Raw genomic sequence first — 18,539 nt, forward strand, 5'->3', positions numbered from 1 at the left:
TGGAACCCCAGGGCCAGGCAGATCTCTGACAATGAGATCTCTGGTGGGGTTGTTAATCTGAGCTAATTAGGGAACCCTGACTGACAGATATAAACAAGAGATTTCCAACTCTATTTTGATTTAACCCCTGCCCTCCCCTTCACTGTATGATCACGCAGTGTTGGGCACTGCTTGTCACTGGCCACTCGGGTGTTTCCTTTCTTCCTGGTGGTGGAAATTGAATAAAGATTTGTGCACCTTGTGTCTCTCACTGTGCACACACACATGGGTGCTGGGGAAAAAATAAGCACTACTGCAGTTAGGTGGTAGTGCGGGGTAACGAGGAAAAAAAGAAAAAATAAACAGGAGTACAGCAGTGCCCGAGGTTCATCGCTCTCTGAATAAACAAGAGATTCCCTTTGATGTGAAGGGCACTGCTTGTCACTGGCCATTTGGGTGTTTCTTTGCTTCCTGGTGGTGGAAACCGAATAAAGATTCGTGCATTTTGTATCTTTCACTGTGTCTCACACCTGTGCACGCACACGCACGCACACACACACTATGGGTGCTGGGGAAAAAATAAGCACTACCACAGTTAGACGGTAGTGTGGGGGTAATAGAAAAAAAAAACAGGAGTGTCAGCCATCCTGTTCATTCTGAGAAAAAAAACAACAAAAAAAACAGGAGTGTCAGAGTTTCAGCTCACTCAGAACTGGCTCTAAGGAGGCCGGACCAGTGTCAAGAACTACAAAATAAAACAAGATTCCCTTTGATGTGAAGAGTACTGCTTGTCACTGGCCACTCGGGTGTTTCTCTTCTTCCTGGTGGTGGAAGTTGAATAAAGATTCATGCACCTTGTGGCTTTCACTGTCTCACACACCTGCTCACAGGTAACATGGGTGCTGGGGAAAAAATAAGCACACACAAAAAAATAAAATAAACAAGAGATTCAGAAGATCTCACTCTAGGGACTGGCTGGTCAGAGCCCACGTAAATGAAGGGTGACTTGGTGACGGGATACTGCCCTCCGTGCAGCTATTTCAGCAGATAACCAGGTCAGTGGCAAGTTGATACCCTCAAGTGGGTGCTAATTGGAAACGATGTCTGCTGAGTCCAGAAGACTGGCCTCTCACCCAACACTTTAATGTTACAGTGACAAGGTGCAGAGGAGCATTTGTCCAAAGCCAACTCACTCAATTATTTATTTATTTGTTTGTTTGTTTGTTTAGTTTTTTTTCCATTCACGAGATGTGGGCATCATTGGTCAGGCCAGCATTTATTGTCCATTGTGCAGTTAAGAGTCAAGCACATTGCTGTGGGTCTGCAGTCACATGCCAGACCAGGTGAGGATGGTGGATTTCTTTTCCTAAAGAACATTAGTGAATCAGATCAGTTTTACAACAATCAGCAAAGATTACATTAGGCAAGCTTTTTTTTAAAAACGCTCTTCTCCCCACATCTAGGGAGGGGGAAATTGCACCCTATGTCTTTCAATCTCCAAAAGGAACTGGCTTGAATAGTTAATGTTGCAATGTCCAAATACAGAAGACTTTTAGACAGCACATTGTGAAATCATTATTGAGTGAAGGTGTGAAAATGTGTTGCTGGAAAAGCGCAGCAGGTCATTCCAGCAACACATTTTCAGCACTGATCTCCAGTCCTCACTTTGTCCATTGAGTGAAGGTGTCTCAGGTGTCAAAGGATTTGGAACCAAGATACAACAAATGGAGTAGAGGTACAGATAATCTAATAGGATGGCAAAGCTGTGAGGGACTGACAGACTGATTCCTAAGCCTCAGCTCAATACTCGAGAGTTTCTCCTGCTGCAGACTCTGCAATTGCACGAGTTTTGATGCTTTTAGTCATAGGAGAAAACCCACAATATCGTACAACTGTTAACAGCCAACTCAATTGTATATTGTCCCAATCAATCACACCGCCCTGTGGCCCAACATTTCAACTCCCCATCCCACTCTGCCGAGAATATGGAGGTCCTGGGCCTCCTTCACCGCTCCCTCACCTCCAGACGCCTGGAGGAAGAACGCCTCACCTTCCGCCTCAGAACACTTCAACCCCAGGGCATCAATGTGGACTTCAACAGTTTCCTCATTTCCCCTTCCCCTACCTCACCCTAGTTCCAAACTTCCAGCTCAGCACTGTCCCCATGACTTGTCCGACCTGCCTATCTTCTTTTCCACCTATCCACTCCACCCTCCCCCCCCCGACCTATCACCTTCATCCCCTCCCCCACTCACCTATTGTACTCTATGCTACTTTCTCCCCACCCCCACCATCCTCTAACTTATCTCTCCACCCTTCAGGCACTCTGCCGTTATTCCTTTTGCCCGAAACATCGATTTTACTGCTCCTCGGATGCTGCCTGAACTGCTGTGCTCTTCCAGCACCACCACTCCAGAATCTGGTTTCCAGCATCTGCAACCCTTGTTTTTACCCTGTCTATTGTCTATAGTTTATTGTACTAATGGGACCCTGCAGTCTCTTTGTAAAATCACACAGCATGCGAAGTGATTTCCCGAAGGTGTACCTGTCTTCCATCCCCATGCACAACAGGGTACTTGAGGTCATCTTCTTCTGCAGTTTTGTATCCCCTGAAAACAGAGAACAAGACTGAGGCCAACAATCTTAAGCCAGTGTGGATTTATAAAGACAGGTTGTCTACACTAACATGACAAATTAGGGCTGATGATGTGCTGTGCGTAATATTACAGAAACTTACAGGAGTTGTGGCTCAGTTAGTAGCATTTCGCACACTCCTAGCACCCCCCCTCCCCAGCGAGATGCCCACTCTCACCTTATCAGGGGTTGTAAAGGGTCCTATGGTACTAGTAACCTTGAGGAAGAGCAGATGGAGCCTGGCCAGTATTTGCTCCTTAGCAAAACATCCCTTAACAGAAACCTAAAGAAACATTAACTCTGATTTCTCTCCACAGATGATGTTTTGGCAACTGTGACCCTTCTTCAGAACTGTTCTGAGGACTTCTCTCCAAACATGGTGCCAGGCCTGCTGAGTTTTTCCAGCAATTTCTGGTTTTGTTTTTAATCACAAAACAGGGCCTGTGGCCATTCTCATACTGGTACTTTGTGGGAGCTTGCTGTGCACAAACTGACTGCTGGAATCTCTATAGTGCAACATTGACAGTACTTCTTTGGCTGTAAATAAGGCACTATATAAATGCAAGTCCTTTTTTTAAAATGGTGAAATAGTCTTTGGATAAATTGTTACAAATTGGATAATTATAAAATAATAGGAAGAATACGGATCAACGACAGTGACACTGTTGTGATCAGGATGGTTGGCCATTGACATTCACAACATTTACAATCTCTACAGTGTGGAAACAGGCCATTTGGCCCAACAAATGCACACCGACCCTTCAAAGAGTAACCTACCTAGATCCATTCTTCTACCCTATTACCCTACATTTACTCCCAACCAAAGCACCTAGCCTACACCTTCCTGAGCACTATGGGCAATTTAGCATGGCCAATCCACCTGAACTGCACACCTTTGGATAGTGAGAGGAAACCGGAGCACCAGGAGGAAACCCATGCAGACATGGGAGAAGGTGCAAACTCCACACAGAGAGTCGCAAGGCTGGAATTGAACCCAGGTCCCTGGTGCTGTGGGACAGCAGTGCTAACCACTGAGCTACCATGCCACTCCATTCTGGGATGACCTGTGAGAAAATGGTGAAGCAGGCTATTTAATGATTTCTACAAGTGGCACGTTCCTGGGAGAGGACTAAGAATCAGAGATTGACAGCCTTTTGCAAATTTAAAATAAAATATCTTGGGATGTATATGTTTAGGCAGACCAACAAGCAGAATGGGGTATTGTGATAAACACAACAAGCGAGACTAAATTAAGCATCTTTCATGTGGTGTAGCCAATTGACCATAGTGACACCCGTCATGGCGAATACAATCTGAGACAAAGTACTTAACAGCGAATGATCAGCGGTTTGCATATTCACTGTGACAGTTGAAATGACAGGAGTGTATGAGAGTCATTTTTACTTAACTAAAACTAGTCAAGAGTAGCTTCAACATATGGGCTTGGAAGGCAAGTTTACACTTACTCAGAATCATACAGCACGGAAACAGACCCTTCAGTCCAGCAGTCCATGCTAATCATAATCCCAAACTGAAGTCGTCCCACCTGCCTGCTCCTGGCCCATTTCCAACCAAACCTTTTGATTCATGTACTTTTCTAAGTGCTTTTTAAACATTGGATTTGTGCTCACATCAATCACTTCCTCAGAAAGTTCATTCTATGTGCAAACCACCCTCTGTATAAAAAAAATTGTTCATGTCTTTTTAAAAAATCCCTTGGCCTTTCATCTCAAAAACAAGCTCCTTAATCCTGAAATCCCCAATCCTAAAGGAAAAGACACTTGCTATTAATCCTATCTATATCCCTTATATTTTATATATCTCTAGAAGGTCACCACTTAACTTCCATGCTCCAGTGAAAGAAAGTCTATCCAGCCTAACTCAAACCTTCCATTCCTGGCAACATCCTGGTAAACCTCTTCATAATCCTCTCCAGTTTAATAATATCCTAGTCATAGAATGCTTCTGACTAGGTGGACATCAAATAAAGGGGAAGAACAAATTAAAGAAATAAAACTAATGGAGGTACACAACTAAATATAATTTTAAAAACATAAAGGATCTGTGTAAATGATTTTCCCAGAAAGTGGATGGTTTAAGACCATAAGACATAGGAGTGGAAGTAAGGCCATTAGGCCCATCGAGTCAACTCCGCCGTTCAATCATGGCTGATGGGCATTTCAACTCCACTTACCCGCATTCTCCCCGTAGCCCTTAATTCCTTCTGACATCAAGAATTTATCAATCTCTGCCTTGAAGACATTTAGCGTCCCGGCCTCCACTGCACTCTGCGGCAATGAATTCCACAGGCCCACCACTCTCTGGCTGAAGAAATGTCTCTGCATTTCTGTTCTGAATTTACCCCCTCTAATTTTAAGGCTGTGCCCACGGGTCCTAGTCTTCTCACCTAACAGAAACAATTTCCGAGCGTCCACCCTTTCCAAGCCATGTATTATCTTGCAAGTTTCTATTAGATCTCCCTTTAACCTTCTAAACTCCAATGTGTACAATCCCAGGATCTTCAGCCGTTCCTCGTATGTTAGACATACCATTCCAGGGATCATCCATGTGAATCACCACTGGACACGCTCCAGTGCCAGTCTGTCCCTGCTGAGGTGTGGGGACCAAAACTGGACACAGTACTCCAAATGGGGCCTAACCAGAGCTTTATAAAGTCTCAGTAGCACATCGCTGCTTTTATATTCCAACCCTCTTGAGATAAATAACAACATTGCATTTGCTTTCTTAATCACGGATTCAACCTGCATGTTTACCTTTAGAGAATCCTCGACTAGCACTCCCAGATCCCTTCGTGCTTTGGCTTTATGAATTTTCTCACCATTTAGAAAGTAGTCCGTGCCTGTATTCTTTTTTCCAAAGTGCAAGACCTCGCATTTGCTCACATTGAACTTCATCAGCCATTTCCTGGACCACTCTCCCAAACTGTCTAGATCCTTCTGCAGCCTCCCCACTTCCTCAGTACAACCTGCCTGTCCACCTATCTTCGTATCATCAGCAAACTTCACTAGAATGTCCCCAGTCCCTTCATCTAGATCATTAATATATAACGTGAACAGATGCAGTCCCAACACCGAACCCTGCGGGACACCGTTTGTCACCAGCTGCCATTCCGAAAAAGAACCTCTTATCCCAACTCTCTGTCTTCTGTCAGATAGCCAATCCTCAATCTATGTTTGACAAATACTTACCAGAGCTGAAAATGTGTTGCTGGAAAAGCGCAGCAGGTCAGACAGCATCCAAGGAACAGGAAATTCGACGTTTCGGGCATAAGCCCTTCATCAGGAATCATCGGCTTATGCCCGAAACATCAAATTTCCTGTTCCTTGGATGCTGTCTGACCTGCTGCGCTTTTCCAGCAACACATTTTCAGCTCTGATCTGCAGACCTCACTTTTTCCTCAAATACTTACCAGCCAGACATGAAGTAGTCTCGGTACAAGATTTTTGTGCCAATATCACTCCTTTTCACTCTGCGAGGGACCTCATATCTCGAAAACTCTTCACCAAGCAACTCAGGCTTCAGGAAGGCCTGTAAGGAGACATTGAGTTATTTAAATGAGTACATTTTATTTTAGTAGAATATAACACGGTGATCCCGAACTTCAAATTCCCTCCCTAATTTTCACAATTTTTTAGTCAGCACATATGCCATAATTTCTTATGAGCCACAGCCTAAAATGTGGTGAGTGTGTCTGCCCTTGACATTAGATATCTATTATATACATAGTACGACAAGGAATTTGGTGAGTATTACCAGGAAATTAGCTGCTTAGGGTTACAGCATTCACTGACCTGTGTTGTCTCCTTGTTCTCCCAATGTCTCAAATTTAAACTACAGGGTGACCCCCATATTTGCGGAATCGTTTTCTGCGGTTTCAGTTACCCGTGGTTTACCGCATTCCAAACCTACTATAAAGGAACTTACCAGGAACCAGGGGCTGTTGGGAAGGTACGTTTCCCATTGAAATGAATTGGTTCTCTCCTATCTGCAGTTTTGGGTTTCTGCAGTAGTTCTTGGAACATACCCCCACGGGTACAGCGGGGAGGGGGAGAACTACTGTACAATCCCCTCAAACACCAAGACAATATCTCAATTCCTTATTTAGAGAAAGGTAAAAATATGCGCTTGAATAATTGCTTTAAGCACAAGCTCTTTAGGCTGACTTTATCAAGTTCAGGAAGACTAAGAAAAAGATGTTCTATTTACCAGATGTTGAATCCTTTGTCTCTCAGTCACAGCTGTGAATTCATTGGATAGTGGCCGAACTCCATTCTTGTGTACAATAATTGCTCTTTAAAGGAAAGTGAATCAACAGTTAGTGTACTTTGCCCCACTATTGTCCGACAACAGTGAAAAGATTTAGCAAACATGGTGTGAAATCGGTAGTCTTGTGACAAAATGTAAGTAACTTTGGGATTGGATGGGAACACTTACATCCTGGTGTTTGCACTGCAAACTCTGACCACTGCTTCATTCTCCACACAAACTGCCCAAAAGGCACTCTATACATTGGTTCAACCACATTTGGAATATTCTGTACAATTCTGGTCCCCTTCCTTTCGAAAGAATGTTGTGAGACTTGAAAGGGTTCAGAAATGATTTACAAGAATATTGCCAGGATTGGAGAATTTGAGGTATAGGGAGAGGCTGAATAGACTGGGACTGTTTTCTCTGGAGCGACGGAGGCTGAGGGCTGACCTTATAGCGGTTTATAAAATCATGAGAGGCATGGATAGAATAAAGAGACAAAGTCTTTTCCCTGGGCTGGGGGAGTCCAGAACTAGAGGGTATAGGTTTAGGATGAGAAGGGAAAGACATGAAAGAGACCTGAGGGGTAACTTTTTCACGCAGAGGATGGTACATGTATGGAATGAGCTGCCAAAGGAAGTGGGGGAGGCTGGTATAATTGCAACATTTAAAAGGCATCTGGATGGGTACATGAATAGGAAGGGTTTGGAGGGATATGGGCCGGGTGCTGTCAGGTGGGACTAGATTGGGCTGGGATATCTGGTCGGCATGGACAGGTTGAACTGAAGGGTGTTTCTGTGCTGTACATCTCTATGATTCTATGAAAATAAATCAATAGTTCTCAACCTTTTCAGTACCAAGTCACATTTCAATGAGACAAAAAGTTCCATGGTACATCCACTAAATTGGTTGCTCATAAAGGTCACATTTACTTGCATTTTCTCTGGTTATGGTGTTACTAGAGAGGTTTGTAACACAGTGCATGCAACCAAGGAAGGATCTGATGCGTTAATATTTCAAACACATTGGGAAAAATACTGCGTCTTCAGGGAGAACACATTTTCAAAATCTGCTCAACTATTCGCAAATACTCGTGTCCCTAAATCTGTTCTACACACTGCACTTGGTTCAGTGGTCTGACCAATAGTTCACCCCTAATTCAATCACTAGCTTGTGACAGTTTTAAATGAGCTGTAACTTGGATTGGATACAGTACTGTTTAAGATGAAACAAGGTTTGTTTCACGTTGATTTTCATTACCTCTATACAAAACATTATTCTACACTTGAACAATACTCAGCACACACCAATTTGTCAAAACACACTGGGTGAAAATCGCTACTATGAATGAAAGTCATTGACATCTTGTGCCACTTAGTTCTTAACTCTCTACATGACAAGCCAAGATCAGCACTGTGGGACATACAGGGAAAAATGAACATCAGGTGGCAAGTTGTCACATGCATACTTCTAAAACTTAGAGTTGCATTGATGGAGTTGGAGATGTGTGGTGCTGGAAAACCACAGATCAGGCAGCATCTGAGAAGCAGGAGAATTGATACTTCGGGCAAAAGCCCTTCATCAGTAGTAGTTGGCACATTGACCTCTACACCGCTGAAGCCAGGTGCTAATTCGAAGACACCTTCTCCTACTGCCCCCTTGACCATGACCTCACCTCCCATCACCAAACCATCTTCTTCCAGACTGTACACAACCTCATCACCTCAGGGGGTCTCTCACCCACAGCTTCCAACCTATAGTTCAGGAACTCTGCATCAAACTAATGAAGGGCTTTTGCCCAAAATGTTGATTCTCCTGCTCCTGGGATGCTGCCTGACCTGCTGTGCTTTTCCGTCACCACATTCTCAACTCTGATCTCCAGTCCTCTGCTGTCCTCACTTTCTCTGAGTTTGAGATGTGCTTGCCTCTCCTTTTTGTAACTAGTGGTTGCTCAGTTGAGCTAAGTTTTACTGTGGGAATTGGAGAGAAGGGAGCAATTTAATGTTCTCACAGTACAGGAAGAAGATTCTGGGATAGCCACAGCCACAAATCCCACGTTCATATCCAGGCCGGTGACTAGTTCATGCCAGACAGCATTTGAGGTGCCACAGATCATACCTGTTGCCCCTGAGAAAGTTAGGATAAAATGATGGGATTCCTGGCCTTGATGTAAATCCAGTTCTGATGCATGGAAATTAAGAATAAAATTGGCAAGGCAGTGGGAGTGGGGTGGGAAAATGTGTAAAAAGTGGACTAAACACTATCCAAGACAGAAGGGAGAGGTCCAGTTTTGTGCCCTCTCCTGGTGATATCGGAACAATGTGAGCAATTTGGAATCGGGATCATTCACTAAGCACAATCTCATTTGGGGACAGTCATGCATTATAACAGAAACCTAAAAGAGGAAGCGTGGAAATTCTGTGGAAATAATGACAATTGAGCCAGCTGCAGTCAGCCTAAAGCAGAAGTTGCAAAGACAAACAATGGTGCGCACTAACCTGCTATCTCCTGCGTTAGCCACATACAAATTTCCCTGCAAGCGGAGGATGGCCAAAGCTGTGCAGCCTCCTACATGACCATGGGATCTCTGGTAATTCTCAATCAGCTCATCCTGTGGGGGAAAAGGAAAGAAAACAAGACACAAATTGATTAATTGTCACCGTTTGCTCAATGGCTCTGAATCAGAGGGCGATTTGAACATAAAAGAATCGGTTGACTCTTCAGTACAGGTCTGAAGAAGTGCTGCCACCTTTCAGATCAGAGGCTACAGGGAGACCCTATCTGTATCTCTGCTGGATGTAAACGATCCCCATTGTGTTATTCTGAAGACGAGCAGCGAGTTATTCCCGATATCCTGGCCAACATTTACCCCAAAACTGACATCAGAGAGAAATGGAATCATGATAACATGTCTGTTTAAGGGAGCTTGCAGTGTTCAAATTGGCCCATTGCAATAGTCATTATTCTTCAAATGTATCTCATTGGCTGCAAATCATCCTGGGATACCCTGAGACTTCAAAAGGCTCTACATAAATGCAAGTCTTTCCTTCAAAACACACAGCTCCTTCACTCCCTCAGTGGTCCCAACCTAATAATTTAAGTTTGACATCATCCACTCATCAATTTATTTTAATTTTTCTTCTACTCTTGGCTCTGTATGCCTGGTTAGGTGGACACATCAGGGTTTCATAACACAATTCAAAGCTGGGCATGTATTGTATACTTCCAGTTTTCTTGAGCACACTGGTCTTTAAACCAATACTGAGTCAGATCCACTGCTCATTTTTCATATTGAGATCCTACTGGGCAAGATTCAGTTCTGAATCCCACCCCCCCAAAGCAACAGAGATTCATGTAAAGAGTAATTAATTTGACTGTGGACTGCTTTTGGTGAGCTAGTGAAGGGAGAGAGAGCAAGATGAGTTGGTGGTGATGGAGGGAGAAATGGGGATGGTGAAGGAGGGAAGAGACTGGGGAGATGTTTGAGATGCACTGGGAGGACTTTGTACACTGCTTCAAAATATTAAATGGGCTTTTGTATGTCTGTCAAAGTGGTAGTTAGCTTAACATCTCTTCAGTAAGATGGCACCTCTGACAGTTCAGTACCCCATCCTGTGCTGCACTTAGGGAAATACAGACTATCTGCTCAAAACACTGGAACCAGAATTTACCAAATCAGAATGAGTACATTTAGGTTGGTACTCAACATATGAAATGGGAAGTTTCATCTTTAACTGTGGAGATAGTTATAGGACAACTGGATAAAAAGTAAAAAAAGAAAACACTAACATCAACAATTACTTGTTTCTCAATGGTGAAGCCTTTAATGGAAGAAAAGACTGAAAAAGCATTTTGAAACTGTGATGACACTATGGCTTTACAAGGTGTATTTTTGTTCCTGTTTTGTTTAAAACGAAGAGAGGTTGAGACAGAGGGACAAAGCAGCCTGTTCCAAGCCAATAAAGTACACAGCTTGAGGGGCTCTGGCGTGTTTTCTTTTCCAAAGTTAGAACAATAGAAGCAGCATGAATGGGTGCAGTCAAGCTCCCACAGAATCAGGGTTTTAGTTTAGCTTTCAGTTGTTGGGGGTTTGAAGTTGGATGTAGAAGCTGTTAAACATCTCTCTTGGCCACAACAAAAAAAGCTCGGGTCCTCTCTCTCTGCCAGAGCTTTCTCTTGGTGTTCTTTTCTCCTGAATTGGAGAAATATCATATGTAAGATAATCTACTTTACTGAATTTTGGTTTTTCCCAAGTGTGTGTTTATGGGATGTTACTATATTGGAACATTTGCTGTTTACTAGTTAAATAATCTATTATACTGTCAATGTTTCCAATAGAGATAAAGTTACATCAGTTCTTCTTCCTTTTGTTTGTATTTTAACTGAGTGTAAGATTAAAGAATGTTTTGCTTAAAGCCAAGTGGTGTGACTAACTGAATTACATCTGGAACACAACACCTTGCACTTGCCTTTAAATAAGATAAAAGTTAGGGTCTAGACTACCTCCTTGGTAGATGTGAGAGGGGTTTGGACTGATCCATAACAAAATACAATTTGGTGAAAAGCCATACGAGGAATAATAGGCAAATGATTACAAACCTGGTCAAAGACATAGGTTTTCAGGAAAGGGAGGGATTTAGGAAGGGAATTCCAAGTTCAGGACCTCAGAGGAAAGGTGGAGTAATTAAAAAGCAGGGACACACAAGGTGCCTGAAATGAAGGAGCACAGGTAGCTTGGAGGGTGGTGACACTGGAAGAGATTACAGAGCTGATGCTTAATTGAGAGTAAACATAAGTCGGCCAATACACAGGTCGAGGGTGAACAGAAATTAGATGATCAATGTCATATACTCACGCAGTTTTTGAAGGCTGTCTCCAACGCACCTTTCACCAGGTTCTCGACGCAGATGTCTTTCTCGATTCCATAGCTTATTTCAGTTTGCGTCCTCTTGAGGCAATCGAGGTGGAAAGGGGGTGGGATGTTGCAAGGGTTGCTGATAATATCCAGGATTTCCTCCAGCTGTTCTTTGATGCAGTGATGTAAATGCTCAGATGCCAATACTGCAGCCATGGGACCCCCGTGACCATCAAACAACCCCCAGTAGGTGGCTGTGATGCCTTGGTCTTGCTTTGGGAGAAGAATAATTTCATAAACCAAGTGCTTTGTCCCATCCACCATCAACCAACACCAAATCAGGAAAAATGGTGGAAAGGTCTCAGATGAACTATAAAAATTTGCTTTCAAACAAAATGCAAGGACGTAAAGGCAACAGAAACTCATTTGCATAATATCATTGAGAAAGTTAGGCAGAAATTTAAAAAGGAGGTCCTCAAGAGTAGTAATATTTGGATTACTTCCACTGCTATGAGCTAGTGAGGGCAGGAATAGGAGGATAAAGCAGATGAATGCATGGCTGAGGAGCTGGTGTACGGGAGAAGGATTCACATTTAAGGATCATTGGAATCTCTTTCGGGGTAGAAGTGACCTGTACAAGAAGGACGAATTGCACCTAAATTGGAAGGGGACTAATATACTGGCAGGGAAATTTGCTCGAGCTGCTCCGGAGTAAGGGGGGGTGGGGAGGGGCTGCACCTAGTAAGGTGGGGGGTGGGACCCAGAGAAATAGTGAGGAAAGAGATCAATCTGAGACTGGTACAGTTGAGAACAGAAGCGAGTCAAACAGTCAGGGCAGGCAGGGACAAGGTAGGACTAATAAATTAAACTGCATTTATTTCAATGCAAGGGGCCTAAAAGGGAAGGCAAATGAACTCAGGGCATGGTTAGGAACATGGGACTGGGATATCATAGCAATTACGGAAACATGGCTCAGGGATCGGCAGGACTGGCAGCTTAATGTTCCAGGGTACAAATGCTACAGGGAGGATAGAAAGGGAGGCAAGAGAGGAGGGGGAGTGGCATTCTTGATAAGGGCTGGCATTACAGCTGTGCTGAGGGAGGATATTCCCGGAAATATATCCAGGGAAATTATCTGGGTGGAACTGAGAAACAAGAAAGGAATGATTACCTTATTGGGATTGGATTACAGACCCCCTAATAGTCAGAGGGAGAAACAAATTTGTAAGGAGATCTCAGTTATTTGAAACAATAATAGGGTGGTTATGGTAGGGGAATTTAACTTTCCAAACATAGACTGGGACTGCCATAGTGTTAAAGGTTTAGATAGAGAGGAATTTGTTAAGTGCGTACAAGACAATGTTCTGATTCAGTGTGTGGATGTACCTACTAGAGAAGGTGCAAAACATGACCTACTCTTGGGAAATAAGGCAGTGCAGGTGACTGAGGTGTCCATAAGACCATAAGACATAGGAGTGGAAGTAAGGACATTCGTCCCATCGAGTCCACTCAGCCATTCAATCATTGCTGATGGGCATTTCAACTTCACTTACCCGCATTCTGCAAAATGTCCAGATTACAGAGGAGGAAGTGCTGAATGTCTTGAAATGGGTAAAGGTGGACAACTTCCCAGGACCTGATCAGGTGTACCCGAGAACTCTGGAAAGCTAGAATTGGGCCTCTTGCTGAGATATTTGCATCATCGATAATCACAGGTGAGATGTTGGAAGACATGAATAGGAAGGGTTTGGAGGGATATGGGCCGGGTGCTGGCAGGTTGGACTAGATTGGGTTGGGATATCTGGTCGGCATGGAAGGGTCTGTTTCCATGCTGCACATCTCTATGACTCTATGACATTAAAAAGTACTTGTGTTAACCATCACGAAAGCATTGCTTTTTGAAGAGTACGTTGCATTTCTCAACCCAACACCTTTTCATCGGTATGCAATTTGGATTTTGCATAAACTTTCACCAAATTATTTCACAGAATCCCCAAAGTGCGGAAGCAGGCCATTCAGTCCATACCATAAAGCATTCAGAGCATACCATAAAGACCCAACCACCCTATCCCTAACCTACCTACCTTTGGACTGTGGGAGAAAAGTGGAGCACCCGGAGGAAACCCATGCAGACAGAGGGAGAATGTGCAAACTCCATACAGTTTTTTTCTAAGATTAGATCCCCTACAGTTGGAAACAGGCCCTTCGGCCCAACAAGTCCACACCGACCCACCGAAGAGTAACCCAGCCTCCTCTGACTAAAGCATCTAACACGACGGGCAATTTAGCATGGCCAATTCACCTGACCTGCACATCTTTGGAATGTGGGAGGAAACTGGAATTGCCCGAGGCTGGAATAGAACCCGGTCCCTGGTCCTGTGAGGCAGCAGTGCTAACCACTGAGCCGCTGAGCTGCACCAGAGAGTAAGGGGAATTATACAATTTTGGAGTGGGGGAGGGGGTATAACAGAAATTGAGGAGTCTGCTCAATCTTGCTCCCATGGTCTCAGCTCAGCCAATTGGCATTGAGAGGCTATTGGGTGGGTGGGAAGTCAATGAAAGTAGTAAGAAAGGCCAAATGGGACTGTTAGCTGGGACAACACAGGATACGGGGCATATGTGGAGAATACGACATCAGTTTAAAGGCCTCTTGCCCACAGAATCCATTTTTTTTTTAAATGTTGTAGGCTTAATTTTAAAAAATAGAGGATTTAAAAAGGACATAAATGAACAGAGGCTGCCACCTTCCCCAGCAGACTTTGACAGGCCAATTGAAGAATCAACTGTCAGACACAGGGAAAAGTATTTTCCAGCCATTTACTAGGCTGGATCTGGCTAAGGATGTGAAACTTGTTGATGAACCAGTCATCAGTGACCTGGACCCTGCCTGCTTCTTTGTTTAGTTTCAGTGGTTGCAAATTTCATTTCCTCTTTCTTTTTAAGCTTAGCAGCAACAGTTTCTGTAGACATCATAATAACTTGGAACTAGAGAGAAACATCCCTCAGGTTTCCATGGGATTAGCCACATCTCTTCCAATAAACAAACTTATTGAAAAATACAAGACTCTTAGTAAATGGACAGCATAGCTACAGAAAGCCTTCTTTCCCCCCTCTCCATGCAGAATCTAAGGACCAGAGGGCATAATCTCAGAATAACATGTCAGACCCATAAACCAGGGATGAGGAGGAGTTTCTTCTCTCAGATGGTTGTGAAATTCTACACTGCAGAGGGCTTGTGGGTTTGCGTGATTGAATACATTCAAGGCTGAGATAGGCAGGTTTTAATCACCAAGTGCATCATTAGTTATGGGGAACAGGCAGGAAACTGGAGTTGAAGATAATCAGCCATGATCTCATTGTACGGCAGGGCCAACTCGATGGGCTGAACGACCTACTTCTCCTTATCTATGGTCTTAACAACAATTTATAACCGGGGTCCTAACTTCTACCTGTGGCCAGATAGCCCAATAGTCTGCCAAGACTTGCCATCCAATTCACAAAAGTGTTCAACGTGAATCCATGTTGTTGCATGAGGTACGTACTGTGTCTTCATTTGGGCACAAAAGCACCCATTCCTCTTCAATGTCAAATGCTTTTCGGAGGTAGATTGTTCGGCATGTTGCCTGATCTTCATTGAAAATACTTTTGCCGGCATTGGTAACCCTGCAAAGAGAACCATAACATTACAGAAGGGATGAACAATTCAGCATACACCTTCCCAACTCCTAACAGACCCCCTTTTCGATTATTCAACAATCAGGATTCATTTCCACAGCCACCAATTTTTACATAAAAATAAAATGCGTAGGCATAGGCATTGTAGGCAAGGGTCATCAGCCAATTAGTGCCCTTCACTACTTGTCCTCATGAAGGAGACTGTCAGCCATCTTCCTGAACTGCCACAGTCCACATGGATTAGAAGATTTTGGAGAAACTGCTCAATAAAGCCACTCAGTTTAAGAGATTTTATTTGCATTTTTTATTCACCTGGAGGGCATAGGTGTCGCTGGCTGGGCCATCGTTTATTGCCCACCCATGGTTGCCCTTGACAAGTTGGCGGTGAGTCTCCTTCTTGAACCACTGCAGTCCATATGCTGTGGATAGACTCACAATGCCCTTAGGGAGGGGCTTTGGGAATTCTGATCTGGCATCATTGAAGGAACGGTGGTATATTTCTAAAGAAGGATGGTAGGGGGAGCTTGGAGGGTAACTTGCATGTAGTAATGTCGCCATGTACTTGGATTTGCACTTTGGAAGAAGGAAAGAGACAAGGGGGCCCTCAATTAATGGTAAGAGACTAGGAAGCAGAGAGGAACAGCGGGATCATGGTGGGGGCTGGGGGTGGGGGTGGGTGGGTTCAACTAAAGGCAGTAGGACAGGTTAACAGGATAGTTATAAAGTCAGCCATCCTGTATGCCTTCTTCAGTCATGGTAGAGATTACAAAAGCAGGGAGGTTATGCACAGAACATTCCTTAGGCCAAAATTGGAGTACTGTGGGCAGTTCTGGTCACCAGACTACAGGAAGGATGCCATTGCATTGGAGAGGATGCAAACGAGATTCACCAGGATGATACCTGACAATTTCAGCTGTGAAGAGAGGCTGGATAAGCTCAGAATGTCTTCTTTGGAGCAGAGAAGAGTGAGGAGGCACTAGATGGAAATGTCTAAAATTATGAGAGGCATGGATAGGCTGAATAGGAAGCAGTTGTTCAGCTTCGTGGAAGGGTAAATAACAGGGAGGCATAATTTTAAAGGTGAAAGGCAGGGGGTTTAAGAGGGTACTTGAGGAAGAACATTTTTCACCCAGATGGTGGTGGGGGTTTGGAATACACTGCTTGAGAGACAGGAAATCTCATGACCTTTAAAAGTAATTGGATAAGCGCATGAAGGGTCATACCACTCAATGCTAGGAGACCCTAGCACTGGAAAATGTGACAGTGTAGGTACTGGTATATTTCTGCATTCAGACCTGATAGGATGAAGGTCCTCTTCCATACTGTATGATTTTATGAATTCCCGCCCTTGTTCTTCTCCATGGAAGTGGTCATGGGTTTGGAAGGTGCTGTCTAAGAATCTTGGGTGAATTTCTGCAGTGCATCTTGTATATAGTATATACTACTGCTACTAAGTGTTAGTGTTGGAGGGAGTGGATGTGGTTCCAAACAAATGGGCTGCTTTTGTAATATCTTTGCCCATTGCTCAGGAAGAACATTTTACTAAATTGGACGCAAGAAAAACCACCAGGTCTTATGGGGTAAACTGGTGATGGAGCATCTCCTCCATGATTACCTCACAAATATGGTGCACCACAAAACGGAACAGTTTTATAGGACATGGCGGCCCTTTTTAAATTATATTGAAACTGACTTGTCGGCAATATTAGTCAGGGCCATGGTAAAGCTTTATGGGCACCCATGGGGCCCCAGGAGGAAGAGACTGGAAGGAAAAGAAAATGGATACTGTAGGGGTCACTCCCAAGGATGGGAGCCTTGGTGGAGGTGTTATGAGTAAGACAGAATAAAGTAGTAAGACATTATCTAATTTAAGTAACTTGAATGTAATTTAAGCTTGTATTTATTCAATATGTTTGTAGTTTAGTTTTAGTTAGGTAGATAGGTTTGTTTTGGTTGAATAGTGGGTTGCTTAGTAACAATGGTACTATGTTATGGCCTTGTTCCTTGTACTTTTTTTTCTGTTTTGATGGTGCTTTTTTTTTATATAGAAATGTTTTGTAAAAGATTTAAAAATGCTTTTCCATAAAAATACTTATGCTCAAGAGCATCAGTGGACTAGTGGAATTTTAATGGTCACCATTAACTACTGTATTTTCCAAATTTATTTCAATTAACCTCCTTTTGTACAATAAAATTCTACAACTCGATAACCAATTTTAACTTCACTAGGTGGAATTTGAACTCAGAGTTAGTTCCAGCATCTGGATTACAATCCAGTCATATATACCCATGTTAATACACCCACGACTGCTTCTTGAAAGACTAGACTTTATATGTTCGCTGATGAACACCATAGACAGTTGAATCTCAGATGGCGACGAAACAGATTACAGATGGGAGGTGGAAGACCTGGAAATATGGTGCACTGAGAACAATCTAGCTCTCAATGCCGGCAAAACCAAGGAACTCATTATTGACTTTCGGTGGGATGTTACTCATGCCCCCCTACACATTAACAGCAGAAGTGGACAGTGTCACGCTCCTGGGAGTGGTCATCCACAACAAGCTTTCTTGGACTCTTCATGTGTATGCACTAGTTACAAAGGCCCAACAATGTCTCTTCTTCCTCAGATAACTGAGGAAATTTGGCATGACAGCGAATACTTGTAAATCTTTTCTGAATCCTTTCAAGTTTCACATCTTTCCGATAGGAAGGAGACCAGAATGGCTCGCAATATGCCAACAGTGGCCTAACCAATGTCCTGTACAGCCACAACGTGACCTCCTAACTCCTGTACTCAATACTCTGACCAATAAAGGAAAGCATACAAAAAACACCTTCTTCACTATCCTATCTACCTGTGACTCTACTTTCAAGGAGCTATGAACCTGCTCTCCAAGGTCCCTTTGTTCTGCAACACTCCCTAGGACTTTACCATTAAGTGTATAAGTCCTGCTAAGATTTGCTTTCCCAAAATGCAGCACCTCGCATTTATCGGAATTAAACTCCATCTGCCACTTCTCAGCCCATTTGCCCAGAAGCTGGGACTAGATTGGGTTAGGATAGCTGGTCGGCGTGGACGGGTTGGACCAAAGGGTCTGTTTCCATGACCTTTGCCAACTTTTA

General features: G+C 43.5%; 1 protein-coding gene across 1 annotated transcript in view; it reads right to left on the reverse strand.

Annotated features, from left to right (window-relative positions):
• The window catches only part of LOC132822073 (protein phosphatase 1M-like), a 44,148-nt gene that overhangs the window by 5,114 nt on the left and 20,495 nt on the right, over window positions 1–18,539 (reverse strand). The window contains exons 2-7 of the mRNA XM_060835088.1: window positions 15,280–15,400; window positions 11,738–12,010; window positions 9,381–9,493; window positions 6,841–6,925; window positions 6,044–6,162; window positions 2,525–2,588 (exon numbers count right to left, since the gene is read on the reverse strand). Of these exons, the coding sequence (XP_060691071.1) occupies window positions 2,525–2,588; window positions 6,044–6,162; window positions 6,841–6,925; window positions 9,381–9,493; window positions 11,738–12,010; window positions 15,280–15,400 (775 nt within the window). The remainder of the gene's footprint in view (window positions 1–2,524; window positions 2,589–6,043; window positions 6,163–6,840; window positions 6,926–9,380; window positions 9,494–11,737; window positions 12,011–15,279; window positions 15,401–18,539) is intronic.

Source organism: Hemiscyllium ocellatum, chromosome 14 (genome assembly GCF_020745735.1).
Source record: "Hemiscyllium ocellatum isolate sHemOce1 chromosome 14, sHemOce1.pat.X.cur, whole genome shotgun sequence".
NCBI lineage: Eukaryota > Metazoa > Chordata > Chondrichthyes > Orectolobiformes > Hemiscylliidae > Hemiscyllium > Hemiscyllium ocellatum.